Genomic DNA, 17,050 nt, shown 5'->3' with positions numbered 1-17,050 from the left:
ACAGAATCCCATAGGTAGGAAGGGACTGTTGGAGGTCTCCAGTTGTTGTGGTTGTGTCCTGCCCCCATGCTCAAAGCAGAGCCAGTTAGAAAAGGTTGCTCAGGGCCATGTCCAGTTGAGGTTTGAATAGCTACAAGGATGGAGATCCCACAACCTCTCTGGGCCCTTGGGGGGATGGGGATTTTTGTTCCCTTATATCTAGCTAGAATTTCCCTTGTTGGAATTTGTGTCTGTTGCTCCTTGTCCTTTTACTGCATGCCTCTGAGAAGATCTTTTCCATACCCTTCCATTTAGGTAGTTGAATTCAGCAATAAGATCCCCCTGAGCCTTCTCTTCTGAAGGCTGAACAAACCCAGTTCTCTCACCCTCTCCTCTTATGTCATGTGTTCCAGCCCCCTGACCATTTTAGTGGCCCTCTGCTGGACTTACTCCAGTATGTGTGTCTGTCTTGTACTGGGGAGCCTAAAACTGAGCACAGGACTCCAGATGTGGTCTCACCAATGCCAAATAGAGGGGAAGAATTGCCTCCCTCAACCTGCTGGCTACACTCTTGCTGACACAGCCCAGGATACCATTGGCTGTTTTTGCTGCTAGGACACACTGCTGGCTCATGTTAAACTTGTCCATCGGGATGTGTCAGTCCTTTTCTGCAAAGCTGCTTTCTAGCCAGTCAGCCCCTGCCTGTAGCGTTACATACTGTTCCAAAACTGGGGAGATAAAACTTAATTTATTCGTGGGTTTTTTTTCCTCCTCCTCTCCTGGAGTTCATCTTACTGATATTTATAGTCATTAGATATTCCTTTATGGTTTAATAATATTGATTCTTGTTTGAGAGTTAAGGTGAAGGGTACGTTATGTCAAGTTAAAGCACACTATAGAAATATCATAACTATCCCCAAACCACATTTCAGTAAGTGCCCTGATTTTTAAAGAGGTTGAGTACTTGCATTGTCAATGGATGGCTATAGAAGCTGTGGATGGTTTCAAACTCAGGCTAAAATATAGGTGCATTTTGGTATCTTATCTTCAGACCTCTGACTTTGACCTACATGTCTCCATGCTAAGGTCTCCCATAGAACAACTGTATCAGAGTTAGGGGATACTGGTCACATCAGAGTTGCCTCTATGCCTTTAGAAGATCATCCTTCCCTTTGTGAAGAGTATATAGAAGATTATTCTTTCTCAAGCATTTCCCTGATCTCTCCTTTATGAAGCACCAGTATCCAATTCTCATTTGTAACTTGTCCTTTACCACCTTGTACACTGCAGATAACACTATCATTGTATAGTTTCTTGCAGTCTCTGTGACAATGTGAAGGCGGAGGGGCTTGTTTAAGGCAATGTTGTGTCTTTGAGAAAATTTTTGTAGATCCACATATGTAATTATTGTTAAAAAAGCATAAATATGTCATGGTATCAAATTCAGATGTATGCAAAGACTAGTATAAGGCTTAGTCAAATGTTAAATTTATGAAATATATTTTGATATAATAATCATCACCCACATTAGTACTGGACATGGCAAGACACTGTTATACACCCCAACTCTATTTTACCACTGTTACATATACTGTAAGTCTTCCCTCTGCTTCCTCCAACAGTTATGGTTTCTGTGAAACAAGGATATGAGTTCCTCTATCTTTCAATTTAGTAGTACCAGGGCTTGTTTTTTTATGCTCATGTGACAACACCTAGGAAGTACACTGATAGTAATTTCAGTATTTGTTAAATGCAAAAAGTAAATACATTTCCTTTTCTATCATGAAAAAATATGAAGTAACACAAGGAAAATTATAATGTTTTCTAGTATATTTTAGATTTTTTTATTTTTATTCTTCATTTGCATACTTGCATAAATATCCTTTTTCAAATAGGTTTGGTGATATGAGTGACAGTTCCAAATAGAGAATACCATCTAATTTTGTGATCTCCATTTCTTTAATGTGGCTCCATTCTTTACTGTAAATTTAATTTCAGAGTATAACCTTGATACTTGTATTTTAATCTTTAATATAGACTCACCATCTGTTTTCTAATGGGACCTTGATTATAGCTGAGAAACTATCACAGAGCAATCTAGATCTATCACTTTATGGCTTCTCAGCTACTGGCCAAATGGATTCTACACAAGTCTAACTAGAAGTTCTCATAGCCTGAAAGCAAGACATGTAGATAAAAGTAATAATTTTTATAAGATGACCTAGTATTTTTGAAAATAAGTAGGTGAGCTTTCAGGCACACAAGCCCTTCAACTCTGAAAAAGAAACTGAAAAAAATCAGAAATAAATACAGATTGAGAACTGCTTTTACTTCAATTAGATATATGTCAGATTATCTCTGATATCTGATCTTACCCACGCATTGCCTGAGCAGCCAAGGTACACTCAGTCCCAGGGAAGTAACTGCAGGAGGGCGTCCCCGTCCCGAGGGGATCCACAAGTTGGCAGACCCACTGTCACCCACAAAGAGCCAAAGACAGCCTCCGGGGCCAACCTATTCATACCCTTCAGGGGAAGGGGGAGGTGGAGTCGTGAGGCCAGTTGTAGGTCTCTTCACACAGTGGCAGTCCCTAGCTCCTGGCTGCTGCAGGGTCCAACTCTCCTCCGTCGTTGTTATGACGATCACCCCCACAGTCATGGGGTGGGGGGGATAGCCGAACACCCCCAAGGGCAGGCTAGCTGCTTTGAGCACTCTTCAGCACTGCAGAAAGGAGTTTGAGTGACTGTGAATGACTGCTTTACTCTTGCAGGGGTGGTCCCAAGGAGAGATCCCATAGCTCAGGTAAGAAGGAGTTAATTCCAGTCCCCAAAGATTAACACTGCCCCAGCAGTGAAAGCAGGTGTTATCTCCCAAGGTCCTGAGGAGGAGGAGATAGTCCAGACCCCCCCTAATTAACACTGCCCCAGCAGTGAGAGGAGGCTTTGTTTCCCAGGGTCCTGGTGCCCAAGCAGGCCTTATTTCACAGGAATGCAGACTGCTTGTAACTGGCACCAGATGGGGGGGAAGCTGGGAACATCCCCCCCACAATAGCCATCTGAAGGAAAAGATAGTGGGTAGCTCTGGGCTGAGAGTTTGTAATTAGGTGGAGAGATAAGTGATTAACTGATACATATCAAATTAACTTTATTCCTGTCCTTTCTACCCTTTGTGAGATGGTGTTTCTGGAGGAAAGGCCAATGGGACCAGTCTTCCACACTTAAGGCAATGCACAGTGAGTGCAGATCTTTATGATGTAATAAGTTGCTTCGAAACCCTGTTCTGGAAGCTGACATCTGCTTTACAATGCAAGCACATTATCTTCAATACCCCTATCCCAGTGCCCATGAATCTGGCCATTGTTTTTTGGAATCTAACTACAGCTGACTCCTACCACTCAGTGGGCAATCAGGTTAGGTTGGAAAAAATCTGTTATTAGAGTAATCATAACAGGTGCAGTGCATTCAGGTATATCCTCTGTCTTCACAAGACAATGTCACCACCAATGCTGAATATGGCTTTCCCAAACATGTAGTAATCATAGATGACTGTAGAGAGAACACCTGCAGAAGATCTGGTGAGTATGTGGCAGAGTACGTGATAGCAGGCCCAGAGTGTGTTCTCTACATGCTGACCGAATTCCTATCAAGGCCAGACATGCATATTCCATTTTATCAACAATGTCTAGCTGCTTCCCAGCTGGTAGCTACTCAAGCTTAACACAGCTGAGATAAGGAAATAGTTCTAGTATATTTAAGGGGCCATTTGGCTACAAGTTGAGTCCCACCTGGGCATCTGGCAGCCTCCTATCAATAACCCCTCCACACAGTTCCTGGGGCTCCCTGCACAGTTTGGAGTGTAAGTCATTCATTAAATCTATCCTGTTTAACCCCTAATTAACCTTGAGTGTCTCTCTATGCCAGTATTCAACCCTCCCTTTCTCACCTCATGGTCACAATGGTCACATGCCAATCTGCTGCCTGTTCCAGGTAAGGTATATAAATAGAAAAGACTATTGCTCTATTACAGTGTAATGAAACATTGGGCCACTTTCTGGTTATTAATTATACAGAATAGGTACACAATGCCCACATCTTGTGGAATTTGGTGTTCTTTAGTCTCATGTAGGTGTCAGGACATTGACTGCAAGCATATAGATGCAGGGAAACATGCACACCTGTACCAGGTGTTTCATCCATGAATCTTTTCAACCAAACCTTTAGCTACTTCAGGTGCCATAAAGTTTGTTCAAGCACTAAAGCATAAGACTGCCTGGCCATCAACATTCTGAATGATGCTTATTATCACTACCTGAAGCACAACCTTACTGAGGCGAGGGGAGTCATTTCACCAGGATTCAACTTTGACAGAGCCACCGTTCACACAATGCAATAGCATTGGAAAGCATCTGTCCGGTGGATTCAAAGAGAAATGGGCAATCTATAAGGCCATACATGTGCTCACTGCCTGGCAAAAAAGTGCACCACGCACCAAGTCACAAAACCTGGGGTTGCATGACTGCAAGTGTTGCTTCTTTGCATAGTCTCTTAAAGTGTTTCTTTTCCTTCATCTTCTAGCTTGTCATTCCTCTCTCTCCTCCCACAGTACACTCTAGCAGTGTTGTTCCCCTTCTTCTCTTCCCCCGCCCTGCTTCAGTCCTTGGCCTAACAACATGCAAGGACAGGGGACTATAAGTCTTGAAATCAACATTGTCTTGGATTAGAGAGCACCAGCACTTCAATAGTCCTCAGCATAAAGTTTTTCTTTCTTGAAGACTGTGAATACCTGGCCACTACTAAGAAAAAAGCATGATGGAGGCATCTATGAAAGCTGACCAAAACCAAATAGGGACTGAGTGGAGGGAACTTCCTTGGTGGCCTCAGAATGAGAAGGGGCTTTAATGATAGGGGAACAGCCATGTTGTCCGAAAAGCGGATTCGTTGCCCGGTGTGCAATGAGCCAATAATTACACACTCAGGAGAGACATTTATTTATTTATTTCAGAGTTGCACAAGCCTGAGTGCTCAGTGGTCTCCCACAAATCGAGCACACACCCCCCAACTTTTCAGGTAGCATTTATACAATCAAATTTGCCATATTTGTGACTTCCTTCCTCTTTCACACTGATTGGTTAATGATTTCTTCACATTTCCCTGGGTCCCACCCCTGCTTCTCAAGGTCCTGGTCAATTAATTAACACTGCCCCAGCTGGGTCAGTAGGTGTTATCTTCCAAGGCCCTGAGGAAGAAGACATAATCCAGACCCCTTAATCATCACTGTTTTAACAGTGAGAGGAAGCTTTTTGCTTCCCAAGGTCCTGGCGCCCAAACAGGCCTTATTTCTCAGCCTTGGCATCCTCCCTTCTGGAGAGTGGGGCACAGGAATGCAGACTGCTTGTAACTCCCTTATCTTTCCAGCCTGCACCAGCCCTGAGGCCTTTTCTTAACGAACTGGGAGTGTGGCCTAAGGCTTCAGCAAATTCAGCTACTTATGCTAAGCAAGTGTGCGGCTACTCATGCTAAGCAAATTCTATCTAAGATAGAAGTTATCCAAATCTACCTACTTCAAACATTCTTTCTGAGCTTCTCAGGGTTGTCTTGTAACAATTCCCCCCTTTGAGACTTATATGATCATTTTCATATTAGTCTCACTCTCTTAAAATCTTTCCCATATTAGTTTCATATAACACTTAGAAATACATTGAATCACTACATAAACGCATACAAAAACTACTAGCACCAATCCTAGAATTGTTAAACATTTTTTAACCCATGAGCTCACATCAGGGAACCAGGAAGTCAACCATTTCCATGTTTCTTCAAATCCGAAAGAAGTATCATCTTTCTGAACCCCATGTAAGATTTCAGTCTGCTTCCAGATTTCATTTAGATCGGTAGAAATTCTCCTGCTTTGATCCACATATACACAGCAACTAGTGTTTATTACTGTACATACTCCTCCCTGAGATGCCAATAACATATCTAGAGCCATCCTGTTTTGGGTACTTATTTTAGCAATTTCTGAAACCTCCTCTTGTAAAGCTGCAATGGCATCAGAGGTTTTATTCCCTATTTTTTTCAATAACTGCTGAAATATTTACTATTGCTTTTTCAAGTTCACTCACTCCCAATTGTGGAAACAGCCACCTTACGAATGACTGAAACCTAGTAGGTCGATCTATTAAAGGATTATTGACCCTCTTTTGTCTCCTCATGAATGTTCTTAGCCAGGATTTTTGATATTTATTACTCAATTCTTTTCTTATAGTAACATTAGGGATTATTGCCCCTAAAGTACACGTCCCTGACCAATTAGGAGGTAGCACTTTTCGTGCCTTGTTCCCACACAACCAATACCATCCACTACCTTTGGGAACACGCCACCCATTTAGTTCCTTACTTGGCCACTTATAACCTATTTCAGGTATATGAGAGCAATTTTTATAACCTCCCACCTTAATGGCTCCAGTACAGTTGATCGGTTGAATAATCTCCTGTCACACTCTGGACTTCCCATTCCTGTTCGGTTGTTTCATTATATTTCGTTTGATCACTATCATTTCTTATCTGTTTCATAAATTCCATAAAGGAAAAATTAAGAGGCACTCCAATTAGGGGGAAGCCCTTGTTGGAATGTTCAGGGAAGTGGGTACACACCCAGCAATCCTTCTGGTTAATTATCTTCATAGATTTCGTAATTACTTCCAAATGGAGATTATGGCTCCAAAATCCTTCCTGATTCCCTTTAATTGTTTGGCTCAGGTAACTTAGAAAAACTAACCACCACATTTCTCCCCTGGTTATTTGGGAGAACATCATTTTTACACAGATACCATAGATACCATAACAACAATATTAACCCTATTCCTAACAAACAGATTAAAGCAATTCTTTCCTGAATACAATCTAAATTTAAAACCGATTCGCTTCCAATACAACTCATATATCTTTATATATTTTTAACTTTAGAGGTTGAACTTGTTCAGCTTTCCACGTCTCTCGAGGTACTGCTTTCACTCGGGTGTAGTGGATCCAGGAATCAATTCCCTGCAGTTTCACAGCAGTATTTGTTGTTAGCAGTACAAGATACGGTCCCCTCCACTTTTCTACCAATGGCTCGTCCTTCCAGGTCCGAAGATACACTTGATCTCCCGGCTGGAATGAATGTACAGGTGAATCTAAAAAGTACAGGAGATCTTAACTGGATGTACCTACGGAGAGAAGTAAGAACCTTTGCCATAGACAAGAGATAATCACTTAAAATTTGATCGCCCTTAATGTGCATTTGAACTTCATTTCCAGTTAAATTTACAGTGTAAGGTTTACCATACAGAGTCTCAAATGGACTAACTTTCTCCCTAACCCTTGGGGTTATTCTGATTCTTAATAATGCCAGAGGTAAAACATCAGTCCATTTCATCTGAGTCTCCTGACACAATTTTCCTACCTGTCTCTTAATTGTTTGATTCATTCTTTCCACTTTTCCACTGGATTGTGGCCTCCAGGGGGTATGTAAGTCCCATTTAATTTGTAGTATTTTTGAGATTTGCTGTACTATTTCTGCTATAAAATGAGGTCCTCTATCTGAAGAAAACCCTTCTGGTACCCCAAATCTTGGTATAATTTCTTTTAATAACATTTTTACTACCTCCCTGGCTTTATTGGTATGACACGGGAAAGCTTCAGGCCATCCTGAAAAGGTGTCAACAATTACCAACAAATATTTATATCCATTACATTTTGGTAATTCAGAAAAATCAATTTGCCAGTAATCCCCGGGCATGAAGCCCCTTTTTACTTCCCCTGGGGGGGGCTTCTTCTGAATCTTGGGATTATTTCTAAGACAGATTTCACATTTTTGTGTAATACCTTTTGCAATTATTAGCATACTGACTCCCACAGCAAATCTTTTAACTGTTTCAACCAGTGACTCGGCTCCCATGTGGTTGCTATCATGTATTTGCTTCATCAGCTTCTTCATTATCGGCAAAGTTACCACACATTGTCCAGTAGATGTCACCCACCATCCTTCGGGAGTTTTTATGCATTTCAGTATTTCTGCTAATTTATTTTCTTTTTCAGTGTATACTGGAATTTCCATTTTTAACATTCTCTCTGGAACTAACGCTGCCACCGACACGGATAATGCTGCCCTTTTTGCAGCCTCATCGGCCCTTTTGTTCCCTTTAACTATGTCAGTCTGTCCGGACTGGTGTGCTTTGCAATGCATTACTGCTCTTTCTTTGGGTTTATTAACTGCTTTGAGTAGTCCCATAATCTCCTTACTGTATTTTATAGGATTCCCTTGAGAAGATAGCAATCCTCTTTCTTTCCAAATTGCGCCATGGGCATGTATAACCCCAAAGGCGTATTTTGAATCTGTAAACACATTAGTCCGTTTTCCCTCTGATAATTCCAGAGCCTGGGTTAAAGCAATCAGTTCTGCTTTCTGGGCAGATGTATTTGCTGGTAGCGATCTTGCTTCGATTTCTCCTTCCAAAGTGACAACAGCGTATCCAGCCCTTCTTTCTCCCTTTACTATAAAACTGCTCCCATCGGTAAATAATTCCCAGTCTGGATTCTGCAACGGAATATCTCTCAAATCTGGACGGCTGGAATATACTCGCTCAATAGTTTGCAGACAGTCATGAGCCAACCTCCCCCTTCATGAAGTGGTAATAGAGATGCCGGATTAAGGGTATTAGACACCTTCATGGTTACATCTTCTTGCTCAAGTATCACTGCCTGGTACTGCACCATCCTACTCGGGGATAACCAGTGATGCCCTTTTTGTTCTAAAACTGCTGCAACAGCATGTGGCACATAAACAGTCACTTTTTGTCCCAATGTCAATTTTCGTGCCTCTTGTATTAACAGCACAGCAGCTGCAACTGCTCTGAGGCATCCTGGCCACCCTGCACTCACTTTATCCAGCTGTCTTGAAAAATAAGCCACAGGTCTTTTCCAATTTCCTAAAGTCTGTACAAGCACTCCCAAAGCCTGGTGCCCTCTCTCATGTACATAAAGCTCAAATGGCTTTGTTAGGTTCGGAAGTCCTAATGCAGGGGCACTCATGAGAGCAATCTTGATTTCATCAAATCCTTTTCGGCACTCTGGAGTCCACTCCAGCAAGTCTCCCGGCCCCTTAACAGCTTCATATAAAGGTTTTGCCATTAATCCAAAATTAGGTATCCACAGGCGACACCACCCAGCCATTCCTAAAAATCCCCTGAGTTCTCTTTTTGATTTTGGGGGGGCGATCTGACAAATCGCTTCTTTTCTTTCGATTCCTAATTTTCTCTCCCCCTGGGATATTTCAAATCCTAGATAGATTACGCTTTCCTTCATGATCTGTACTTTTTTCCGAGATACCCTGTATCCCGCTGTTCCCAAAAAATTTAATAAACTGATGGTTGTTTCTCTACATTCTTCAATAGTGTCTGCCCCCAGTAAGATATCGTCCACATACTGTAATAAGGTAGTGGTCTCTTTCTTACCTTGCCATAATTCTAATTCTTTTGCAAGTACATTACCAAAAATTGTAGGGCTGTTCTTGAATCCTTGAGGGAGTACTGTCCAGCACAACTGCATTTTGCGTTTCGTTGTAGGACTTTCCCACTCAAAGGCGAATAATTGCTGACTTTGTTCCTCCAAAGGGATACAGAAGAAAGCATCTTTTAAGTCCAATACTGTAAAATAGACATTGGAATCATTTATCGTCGTTAACAAAGTGTATGGATTGGGTACCACCGGGTGCACATCAGTCACTATCTGGTTAATAGCTCGCAAATCCTGTACTAGACGATATTCTTGTGAATGTGGTTTTTTTACAGGCAGGATTGGAGTATTGTACTCGGATTGACATTCTCGCAACACTCCATACTTTAAGAAATTATTAATCATAGGCTCCAGTCCAACACGGGCCTCTAACTTCATGGGATACTGTTTTCGCCTTACCGGTTTAGCTCCTTGTTTTAATTCCACCTTTACCGGTTCTGCACATCTGGCTCTTCCAGGTTTCTCCGTTGCCCACACAAAAGGGATTACTGCGTCCATTACTTCAGAGGGAATTTCGCTTGGTCCATCCTCCACCTGTTCGGAATCCAGTGCTTTCTGCAACATATATGCTTGTGCCTTCCAGGCGTTACTTTGTGGAATGTGCACCTTAACTTTGTTTCTTTCAAAGGTTATCTGTGCCCCCAGTTTATTCAGTAAATCCCTCCCCATTAGGGGTAATGGGCATTCTGGCATGTATAAGAATTCATGTGTTAACACCTTATTTCCTATTTCACATTTAATTGGTTGACAGAAAGGTTTGACCTCTCGCTTTCCCGTGGCCCCAATTACTGGCATAGAGAATTTACCCATTGGTCCCTTACAGCTATTTAGTACTGAGTATGCTGCTCCAGTGTCTACTAAAAATTTAACTGTTTCGTTCCCCAGCTTTACTGAAACCAGGGGTTCGGCTGGGGAATCCAATTCCTCAACCCCCCGGTCCCTGTCAGTCTGAATCCTCTGTACCAATCATGAGCAAATCTGCCTCTGGAACAGATGCAGACTGAGGTTTCCAATGATCTGTTTGTCTCTTCGGGCGCTCATTTTTCCAGTGCCCCTTCCCCCTGCAAATTGCACACTGATCTCTCCTTAGCAGAATTCTATCTCCCAAATTCCCTCTTACTCTATACCCTCTTCCACGTCCTTGTCCTTTCGGAAAACTCCTTCCCTGAGAGGGAGTTTGTGCTTGGGCAAATGCAGCTGCCAAGATTGCAGCATTTTGCCTCTTATCTTTCAGTTTCTCCTTTTGTTTTTCCTTTCTCTCCACTTCTTCCCTGTTATTGTACACCTTATATGCAATTTCTATTAATTGCGATATCGACATCCCTGACATACCATCTACTTTCTGAAGCTTTCTCCTTATATCTGGTGCTGATTGTCCTACAAATAATGTAGTAAAAGTCATTTTATTTGCTTCGTCCTCGGGATCCAAGTCTGTCCATTTTCGGGCAGTTTCACATAACCGCTCGTAAAATGCCGAGGGATCCTCATTCTTACCCTGTGCGACTTGATATAGTTTTGCAATATTTTTGGGCCTAGGCACTCCATGCTTTACCCCATATAGTATTAACTGTTGGTACTGTTTAGTCATTAACCTGCCTGCCCCTGTGTTTTGATCCCAACCCGGTTCCCGGGTCGGCATAAAACGGTCTGGTCCGTCTCTGGCATTTTGTCTTTCATTCTCCTCTTGAGCTTTGTCTAATACCATTCTTTTCTCCTCAGGTGCAAGCAAAGTATTTAAAAGCACCTGTAAATCCTGCCAATCTGGATTATGATTTTCAATTATCATTTTAAAGGATTGATGCATCTTTTCTGGATTTTCTCGGTACGACCCGGCAGACTCCTTCCAATTCATTAAATCTGTAGTTGAAAAAGGGACCTTCACATACACAGGCATCCCGTCTGGTCCGACTGCTTGACGCAGCGGGGCCTGAATCACGGGATTTTGTTGAGCCCGAGTAGCCCGAGTTCTGCCTGCAATCGGGCTACATACCTCACTTCCCTCATTTCTGCTATTAACACTATCTTGATCTCTTTCCGGAGAGACCAATAATTGTACATCCTCTTCCTCATCACCCACTTTTAAACATCTTTTCCCAATGCTACAAGCAGAGCAACACCGAGGCATTTTCTCTTTGTTTCCCATCATCATTAACACATTTGAGTCAGAGATCAACAGCTTACATTTTTTTCTAGTTTCATGATCATTTCTCAGAGAGAAGAACAAATCTACATATGGGACCTCATCCCATTTGTTCTGTCTTCTGCAAAACAACATAAGTTGCAAGATTGTATTATAGTTTAGTGTTCCCATTTCTGGCCGTTTTTCCTCATCCTCCAGTTTATACATTGGCCACCACTGAGTACAGTATTCCTTTAATTTTCTCCTTGTTAAAGGATTCCCACCAAACTTACTCCAATGTTTCAGGATGCATCCTAAAGGAGAACAGGAGGATACCCCCACAGATTGTCCTGTTCCCATATTACCACCCTTAAAAGAACGTTCTTACCAATTACGCTTTCGTACACTCCAGTCGTCACTGTCCAAACATGTACAAAGCTTTCCTTTGGTTACCACAACCAACTACCCTTGTATCATACCCTTTATGCAATGTCTCTTAATAATTACTGCGTTGCACCTTTGAGTCGCTTACCTGTTCCGACCAGGGAGGGTGCTCACGGAGTCCCCGAACAAAACGGTCGGTGCGCGCTGGAGTCCGATGAGCAGTGTCTCCCCGCCGGAACTGGCAAGACGATCCGGGCAAGGCTTTACAGCGAGGGTCCCACCTGGGTCGCCAGAAAACTGTTGTCCGAAAAGCGGATTCGTTGCCCGGTGTGCAATGAGCCAATAATTACACACTCTTTCAGGAGAGACATTTATTTATTTATTTCAGAGTTGCACAAGCCTAGGTGCTCGGTGGTCTCCCACAAATCAAGCACACCCTTTCCCCCCCCCCCCCCCAACTTTTCAGGTAGCATTTATACACTCAAATTTGCCATATTTGTGACTTCCTTCCTCTTATTGCCATATTTGTGACTTCCTTCCTCTTTTACACTGATTGGTTAATGATTTCTTCACATTTCCCTGGGTCCCACCCCTGCTTCTCAAGGTCCTGATCAATTAATTAACACTGCCCCAGCTGGGTCAGTAGGTGTTATCTTCCAAGGCCCTGAGGAAGAAGACATAATCCAGACCCCTTAATCATCACTGTTTTAACAGTGAGAGGAAGCTTTTTACTTCCCAAGGTCCTGGTGCCCAAACAGGCCTTATTTCTCAGCCTTGGCATCCTCCCTTTCGGAGAGTGGGGCACAGGAATGCAGACTGCTTGTAACTCCCTTATCTTTCCAGCCTGCACCAGCTCTGAGGCCTTTTCTTAACGAACTAGGAGTGTGGCCTAAGGCTTCAGCAAATTCAGCTACTTATGCTAAGCAAGTGTGCGGCTACTCATGCTAAGCAAATTCTATCTAAGATAGAAGTTATCCAAATCTACCTACTTCAAACATTCTTTCTGAGCTTCTCAGGGTTGTCTTGTAACAGCCATACAGTTTTTCACATCACAAAGTCAGATCATTCCTACAAGGATGGTATCACAAACAACAAGAACTCCTGAGTGATCTTTGACCTTGTAGAAAGGGCAAGTACACCCTGAAGGTTTAGAGGGTTGCTCAGATACTTGGCCTCAGAGTAGATGTTCCTAACTTTTTCATTTTGTCCTCGTGTCGGTTGCTTCTACATTAATAAGGCACCTTAAGTTCTGCACATAATTGCATATATTGGAGGGGATTAACTCCAAAATTGCACACACTGACAAATTTCTTCTAGATGTTTAATAACACTGTGGTCTCCTCTGGAGCCCAGGTAATCTTCCTCTGTACATTACTACCGTTTTTTGTAGGGGGAAGTGGGGCATGAGGGGGTGTGAGAGCAAAGCTGAAAAGCCTGCAAGGATACCCCTAGGACGATTGTGTATTCTTGGTTCTTGTATTAGTGAACCTTAAACTGAAGTGAGCCTCCTGAAGGTGTGAGCCTCTCTGTCAGGTAAGCCAACTGGATAGCTAAGGAGCTTGGACCTGAATGTGAATTTGAGCCCCAGCTAACATAATAGCATAAACATAGCTACAAAAATCTAATTCCAAAAATTTAATTCCAAAATTTAAAACATCTCTTTTAGTTCAAAATTCTCTGTGCTGCACAATCTTGACAAGAAAGGGTTAGTCCCTTCTTTTATTTGCTGGCTCTAATGCACAAGAGATTCAGTTGAGATTTTAGTACACTCTATTTGTTAGAAACAGAACATTTTACAGCCTCTCTGGCTGTAATTAATCCTCAGCTGACTCATTAAAAAGAAAAAAAAAAAGCAGTAACAGTTCAAAGAGAAATACTTCAACACTTATGAGAACTAGGAGTTTTTACAAACTTGGTCACTGTAACTGCAAAACCAGTTGGACAAAGACCTCTAATATTTAGTAAAATATCATAAACATGTCTTTAAAGGAAGTCTATAATAGAAGAGCAAAGACACATTTATAAATTTGGTGTATATTTGCAGATGACACATTGGCAATTGTGTCTAGCATGGATTTCAATTCAGTACAAACTAGCATGCACTCTGCAGTTAAAAATTTTTGAAGGATGAAATGATGTTCATCCATGCTTACAGTTGTATGGCTTCACTAGGCTTGTAACACGATCTTCACACTAGTATATACAGGGGGTTAACACATCTGAAAACTGCACACCTGCAAGCAATTCTACTCTCAGGTCCCTGAGCCTGACGCCAAAGTTCCACACTCTTCCCCCCCCCCCCCCCCCCCTTAATGGGCGTACCTAGTGCATACTAGGAGGAGATGCAAAGCGTCTCAACTCTCTCACACCTTTTCCTAGTGAGTCGCTTTCTGATGATGCCAACTCAGCTGGCTTCTAAAACAATCAGCTTACCGCTTCAGCGGCTGTAGTCGCTACTCGGGCGCGTGCGTACTAGGTGAGGGAACTTGTTTCTTTCTCTTGCTCCTTTTCTAGGCTGCTCAGAGGGTCAAGCCGCTGCTTTCTTCTACTAACCTGTCCTTGCTACGCTATTAACTGACGGTGTTGTTAGCTTCGGTAACAGCCATATCCTGCAGCAGGAGATCTGGCTCCATCCTGCTGAGACGAAGAGGGAAAGTGTCCGGAGCATAGATAGAGGCCAGCTAGGGGCTGCGAGCGAGAAGGCGGTGCCTGCTGTTGTTTCTGTTGTTGCTGCCGCTGCGTACTCAGGCCCTGCAGTCTGACTCATCTTTTTCTCGGGAGCTGCCAGTCCCGAGGTGGGTGATGGAGGAGGATCCTGCGGGGTGAGGGATCAGTAATGGTAGCGGCCGCGTTATGGGGAAGGAATGATGGATGGATGGATGCATGCGGGGGGGGGGGGGGGGGCAGTTTCTGGAGGACAGGAAGCAGCTGACGTGATAGCCAGAGGAGCTGATCACGAGCTGGATTGAGCACCAGCCGGTGCTTTCTTCGCCCCCGTTTTGAGAAAGGGGTGGGGAATGACGACGTTTGAATGCCCCGTGAAAAGGGCGGTATCTGAGGACAATGGGTAGGGAGTTACTTCCGGAGTAGGTGTAGTGTCAGCAGTAGTTTGCTTTCTTAGTGCTAGTGGGAGGAAGTGTGTAAGCAGAGCTGTATGCAGGTTCAGACGAGCCCATCTTAGATGGCTGACTAGGACCGGGAGAGACCTTGGTGAGGAAGTGGCATTAGCGCTGTGGAGGGACGGGTCACTCAGTAGCCAGGGGTGCCTGCTCTCCTGTTGTTCCAGAGGAAGCTGACGTTCCTTTTTCCGCCTTAGGGCAGGGGTGAGGACGTCGGAGGGAGCGTGCTGAGAGACTGACCTGTATACGTAGGTGAACTCGATCTCGGTTCCCTGGCTCGGTGGGAGGGGGATTACAGAGGTCTCTAGCTAATGCTGAAGAGCTTAATTCCCGGGCTGAGTGCCCCCTTCAGGAGTGATACAGTATGTGTGCATGTGTACGTGGGGTGAGAGAAATGGACCTGGCACAGCCTGTGGGGGCTGCGGAGCAGCCGTCGCTCTTTGTTCCAGCTGGAGAGGTTTTAGAAGATCTAGCCCTATCTAGTAGCCCTCCAGAGAGGGAGGAGGATCAGCAGCAGGATGATGATGCAGGAGACAAGAACAGCAGCTGTCCCTGGGAGCAGAATCTAAGTCCAGAGCTGCAGCAGGGGTACCGCATCCTATGTGAGTTTCTCCTGGAGAAGCACCGGCCGCTGACAGCACCTTTTCTGAAGCCACTCACGGATCAGGCATCTATCAGAGATGAAGGAGGAACTGTATCCCAGTCAGTTTATAACAGCAATTGCTCCTTTCAGCAGTCATCAGCTGGAATGTGGCTGCTGAAGATGGAAGAGAAATTTTCCAGTGGGCAGTACACGGGGATAACAGATTTTGTGGCTGACTTTCGACTGATGCTGGAGATGTGTTACCGGCTTCATGGTGTGGATCACTGGCTCTCCAAACAGGCCCAGAAGCTGGAGATGATGCTGGAACAGAAGCTGGCGCTGTTGTCCCGGTAGGTGCAGCGAAGGATTGTGTTCAGAGGCTCAGGCAGGTGCCATTTATGGAAAACCAAGTAGGAGGGTGTATTTCTTTGTGGCAGTGTTGTATGGTTTGAGGACTTGCTCCACTGAGAACCATTCAATGTCTCATTTTTAATTGAAATAGTTTTGGAGATGCTGGACCTGAATACTCAATACCAAAATGCAAAATGAGGCTCAGCAGTTCCTGGCTAGAAATTTTTACTTCTGAAAGAAGCCTCTCATGACTTATAGGAGCACTTGTTTGGATATAATGCTGAATTTAACTGTTTCCCTTGTTTTATGTTGGTGGAAGCCAGTAAATCTGCCCAACTTCTATAGATTGTCTCTTTTAAATTGACAGCCCTGTCTGTTAAAAGTAAATAATACCATATGACTTGTACAGTATTGTTACAGTGATATCCATCTTATCTGTAAGTTAAATGAAATATGGAGCCCGAACTGTTTTCTTTGACGCTATTAGATGTCAACATAGTACTTGATGATGTTATACCAAGGGAAGATGGCCCTTGGCCCATGCTCATCGTAATATTAAAAGGCAGAATGGAAACTATGATATGGGTAAATATAAGTCTCTGGCAGTAATTTCTTCTTTGGCCAAGACAACTGGAGAACAGAAAACTTCTAGATATAATGTAGAAGGTCCAACTTGAGTCACAACTCAAGCATGAGTTTTCTTATCAAAAAAGTGTGATATGTTTGACTTTGTATCCCAAAAAAACCATGGATGCTTCTTACCATGAAAGGTCTACCAGCCTTCTGTGGAAGGAGCTTGTTATCTTTTCTGTCAAAGCTGAAAGTTGTATAGGGGGAGGGGGAGAGGGAAGGTTAATTTTTTTTTTTTAATATGTATCTCCATCCACTGATCTCAAACTTGTTAGTGACACAGAGCAGTGCTGCCTGCTGGTGAGATGTACCATGCTCGTTTGGTGGGAAT

At 43.3% G+C, this 17,050-nt stretch overlaps 1 protein-coding gene and 1 long non-coding RNA gene across 6 annotated transcripts in view; one reads left to right on the top strand and one right to left on the bottom strand.

Annotated features, from left to right (window-relative positions):
* Nucleotides 1–4,950: 4,950 nt before the first annotated feature.
* Nucleotides 4,951–14,512, bottom strand: LOC135324135 (uncharacterized). Its single transcript, XR_010385482.1, has 2 exons — nt 14,470–14,512; nt 4,951–7,186 (listed from the first exon to the last, which is right to left on the bottom strand). It is a non-coding gene; the product is annotated as an uncharacterized LOC135324135 (long non-coding RNA).
* The window catches only part of LOC135324134 (uncharacterized bromodomain-containing protein 10-like), a 68,928-nt gene continuing 66,358 nt past the window's right edge, over nt 14,481–17,050 (top strand). For 2 of the 5 annotated variants that reach the window (XM_064499708.1, XM_064499705.1), the window contains exons 1-2: nt 14,481–14,831; nt 15,353–16,088. In XM_064499708.1, coding sequence (XP_064355778.1) covers nt 15,520–16,088 — 569 coding nt within the window. In that variant the 5' untranslated portion in view covers nt 14,481–14,831; nt 15,353–15,519. Of the gene's footprint in view, nt 14,832–14,930; nt 16,089–17,050 lie in introns of those variants that run through there. The other 3 variants (XM_064499709.1, XM_064499710.1, XM_064499706.1) reach the window with 2 other exon arrangements.

This window comes from Dromaius novaehollandiae, chromosome W (genome assembly GCF_036370855.1).
Source record: "Dromaius novaehollandiae isolate bDroNov1 chromosome W, bDroNov1.hap1, whole genome shotgun sequence".
NCBI classification, from domain to species: Eukaryota; Metazoa; Chordata; class Aves; order Casuariiformes; family Dromaiidae; genus Dromaius; species Dromaius novaehollandiae.
Note: the sequence above shows the minus strand (reverse complement) of the source record. Positions and strands in the feature narration are given on the sequence as shown.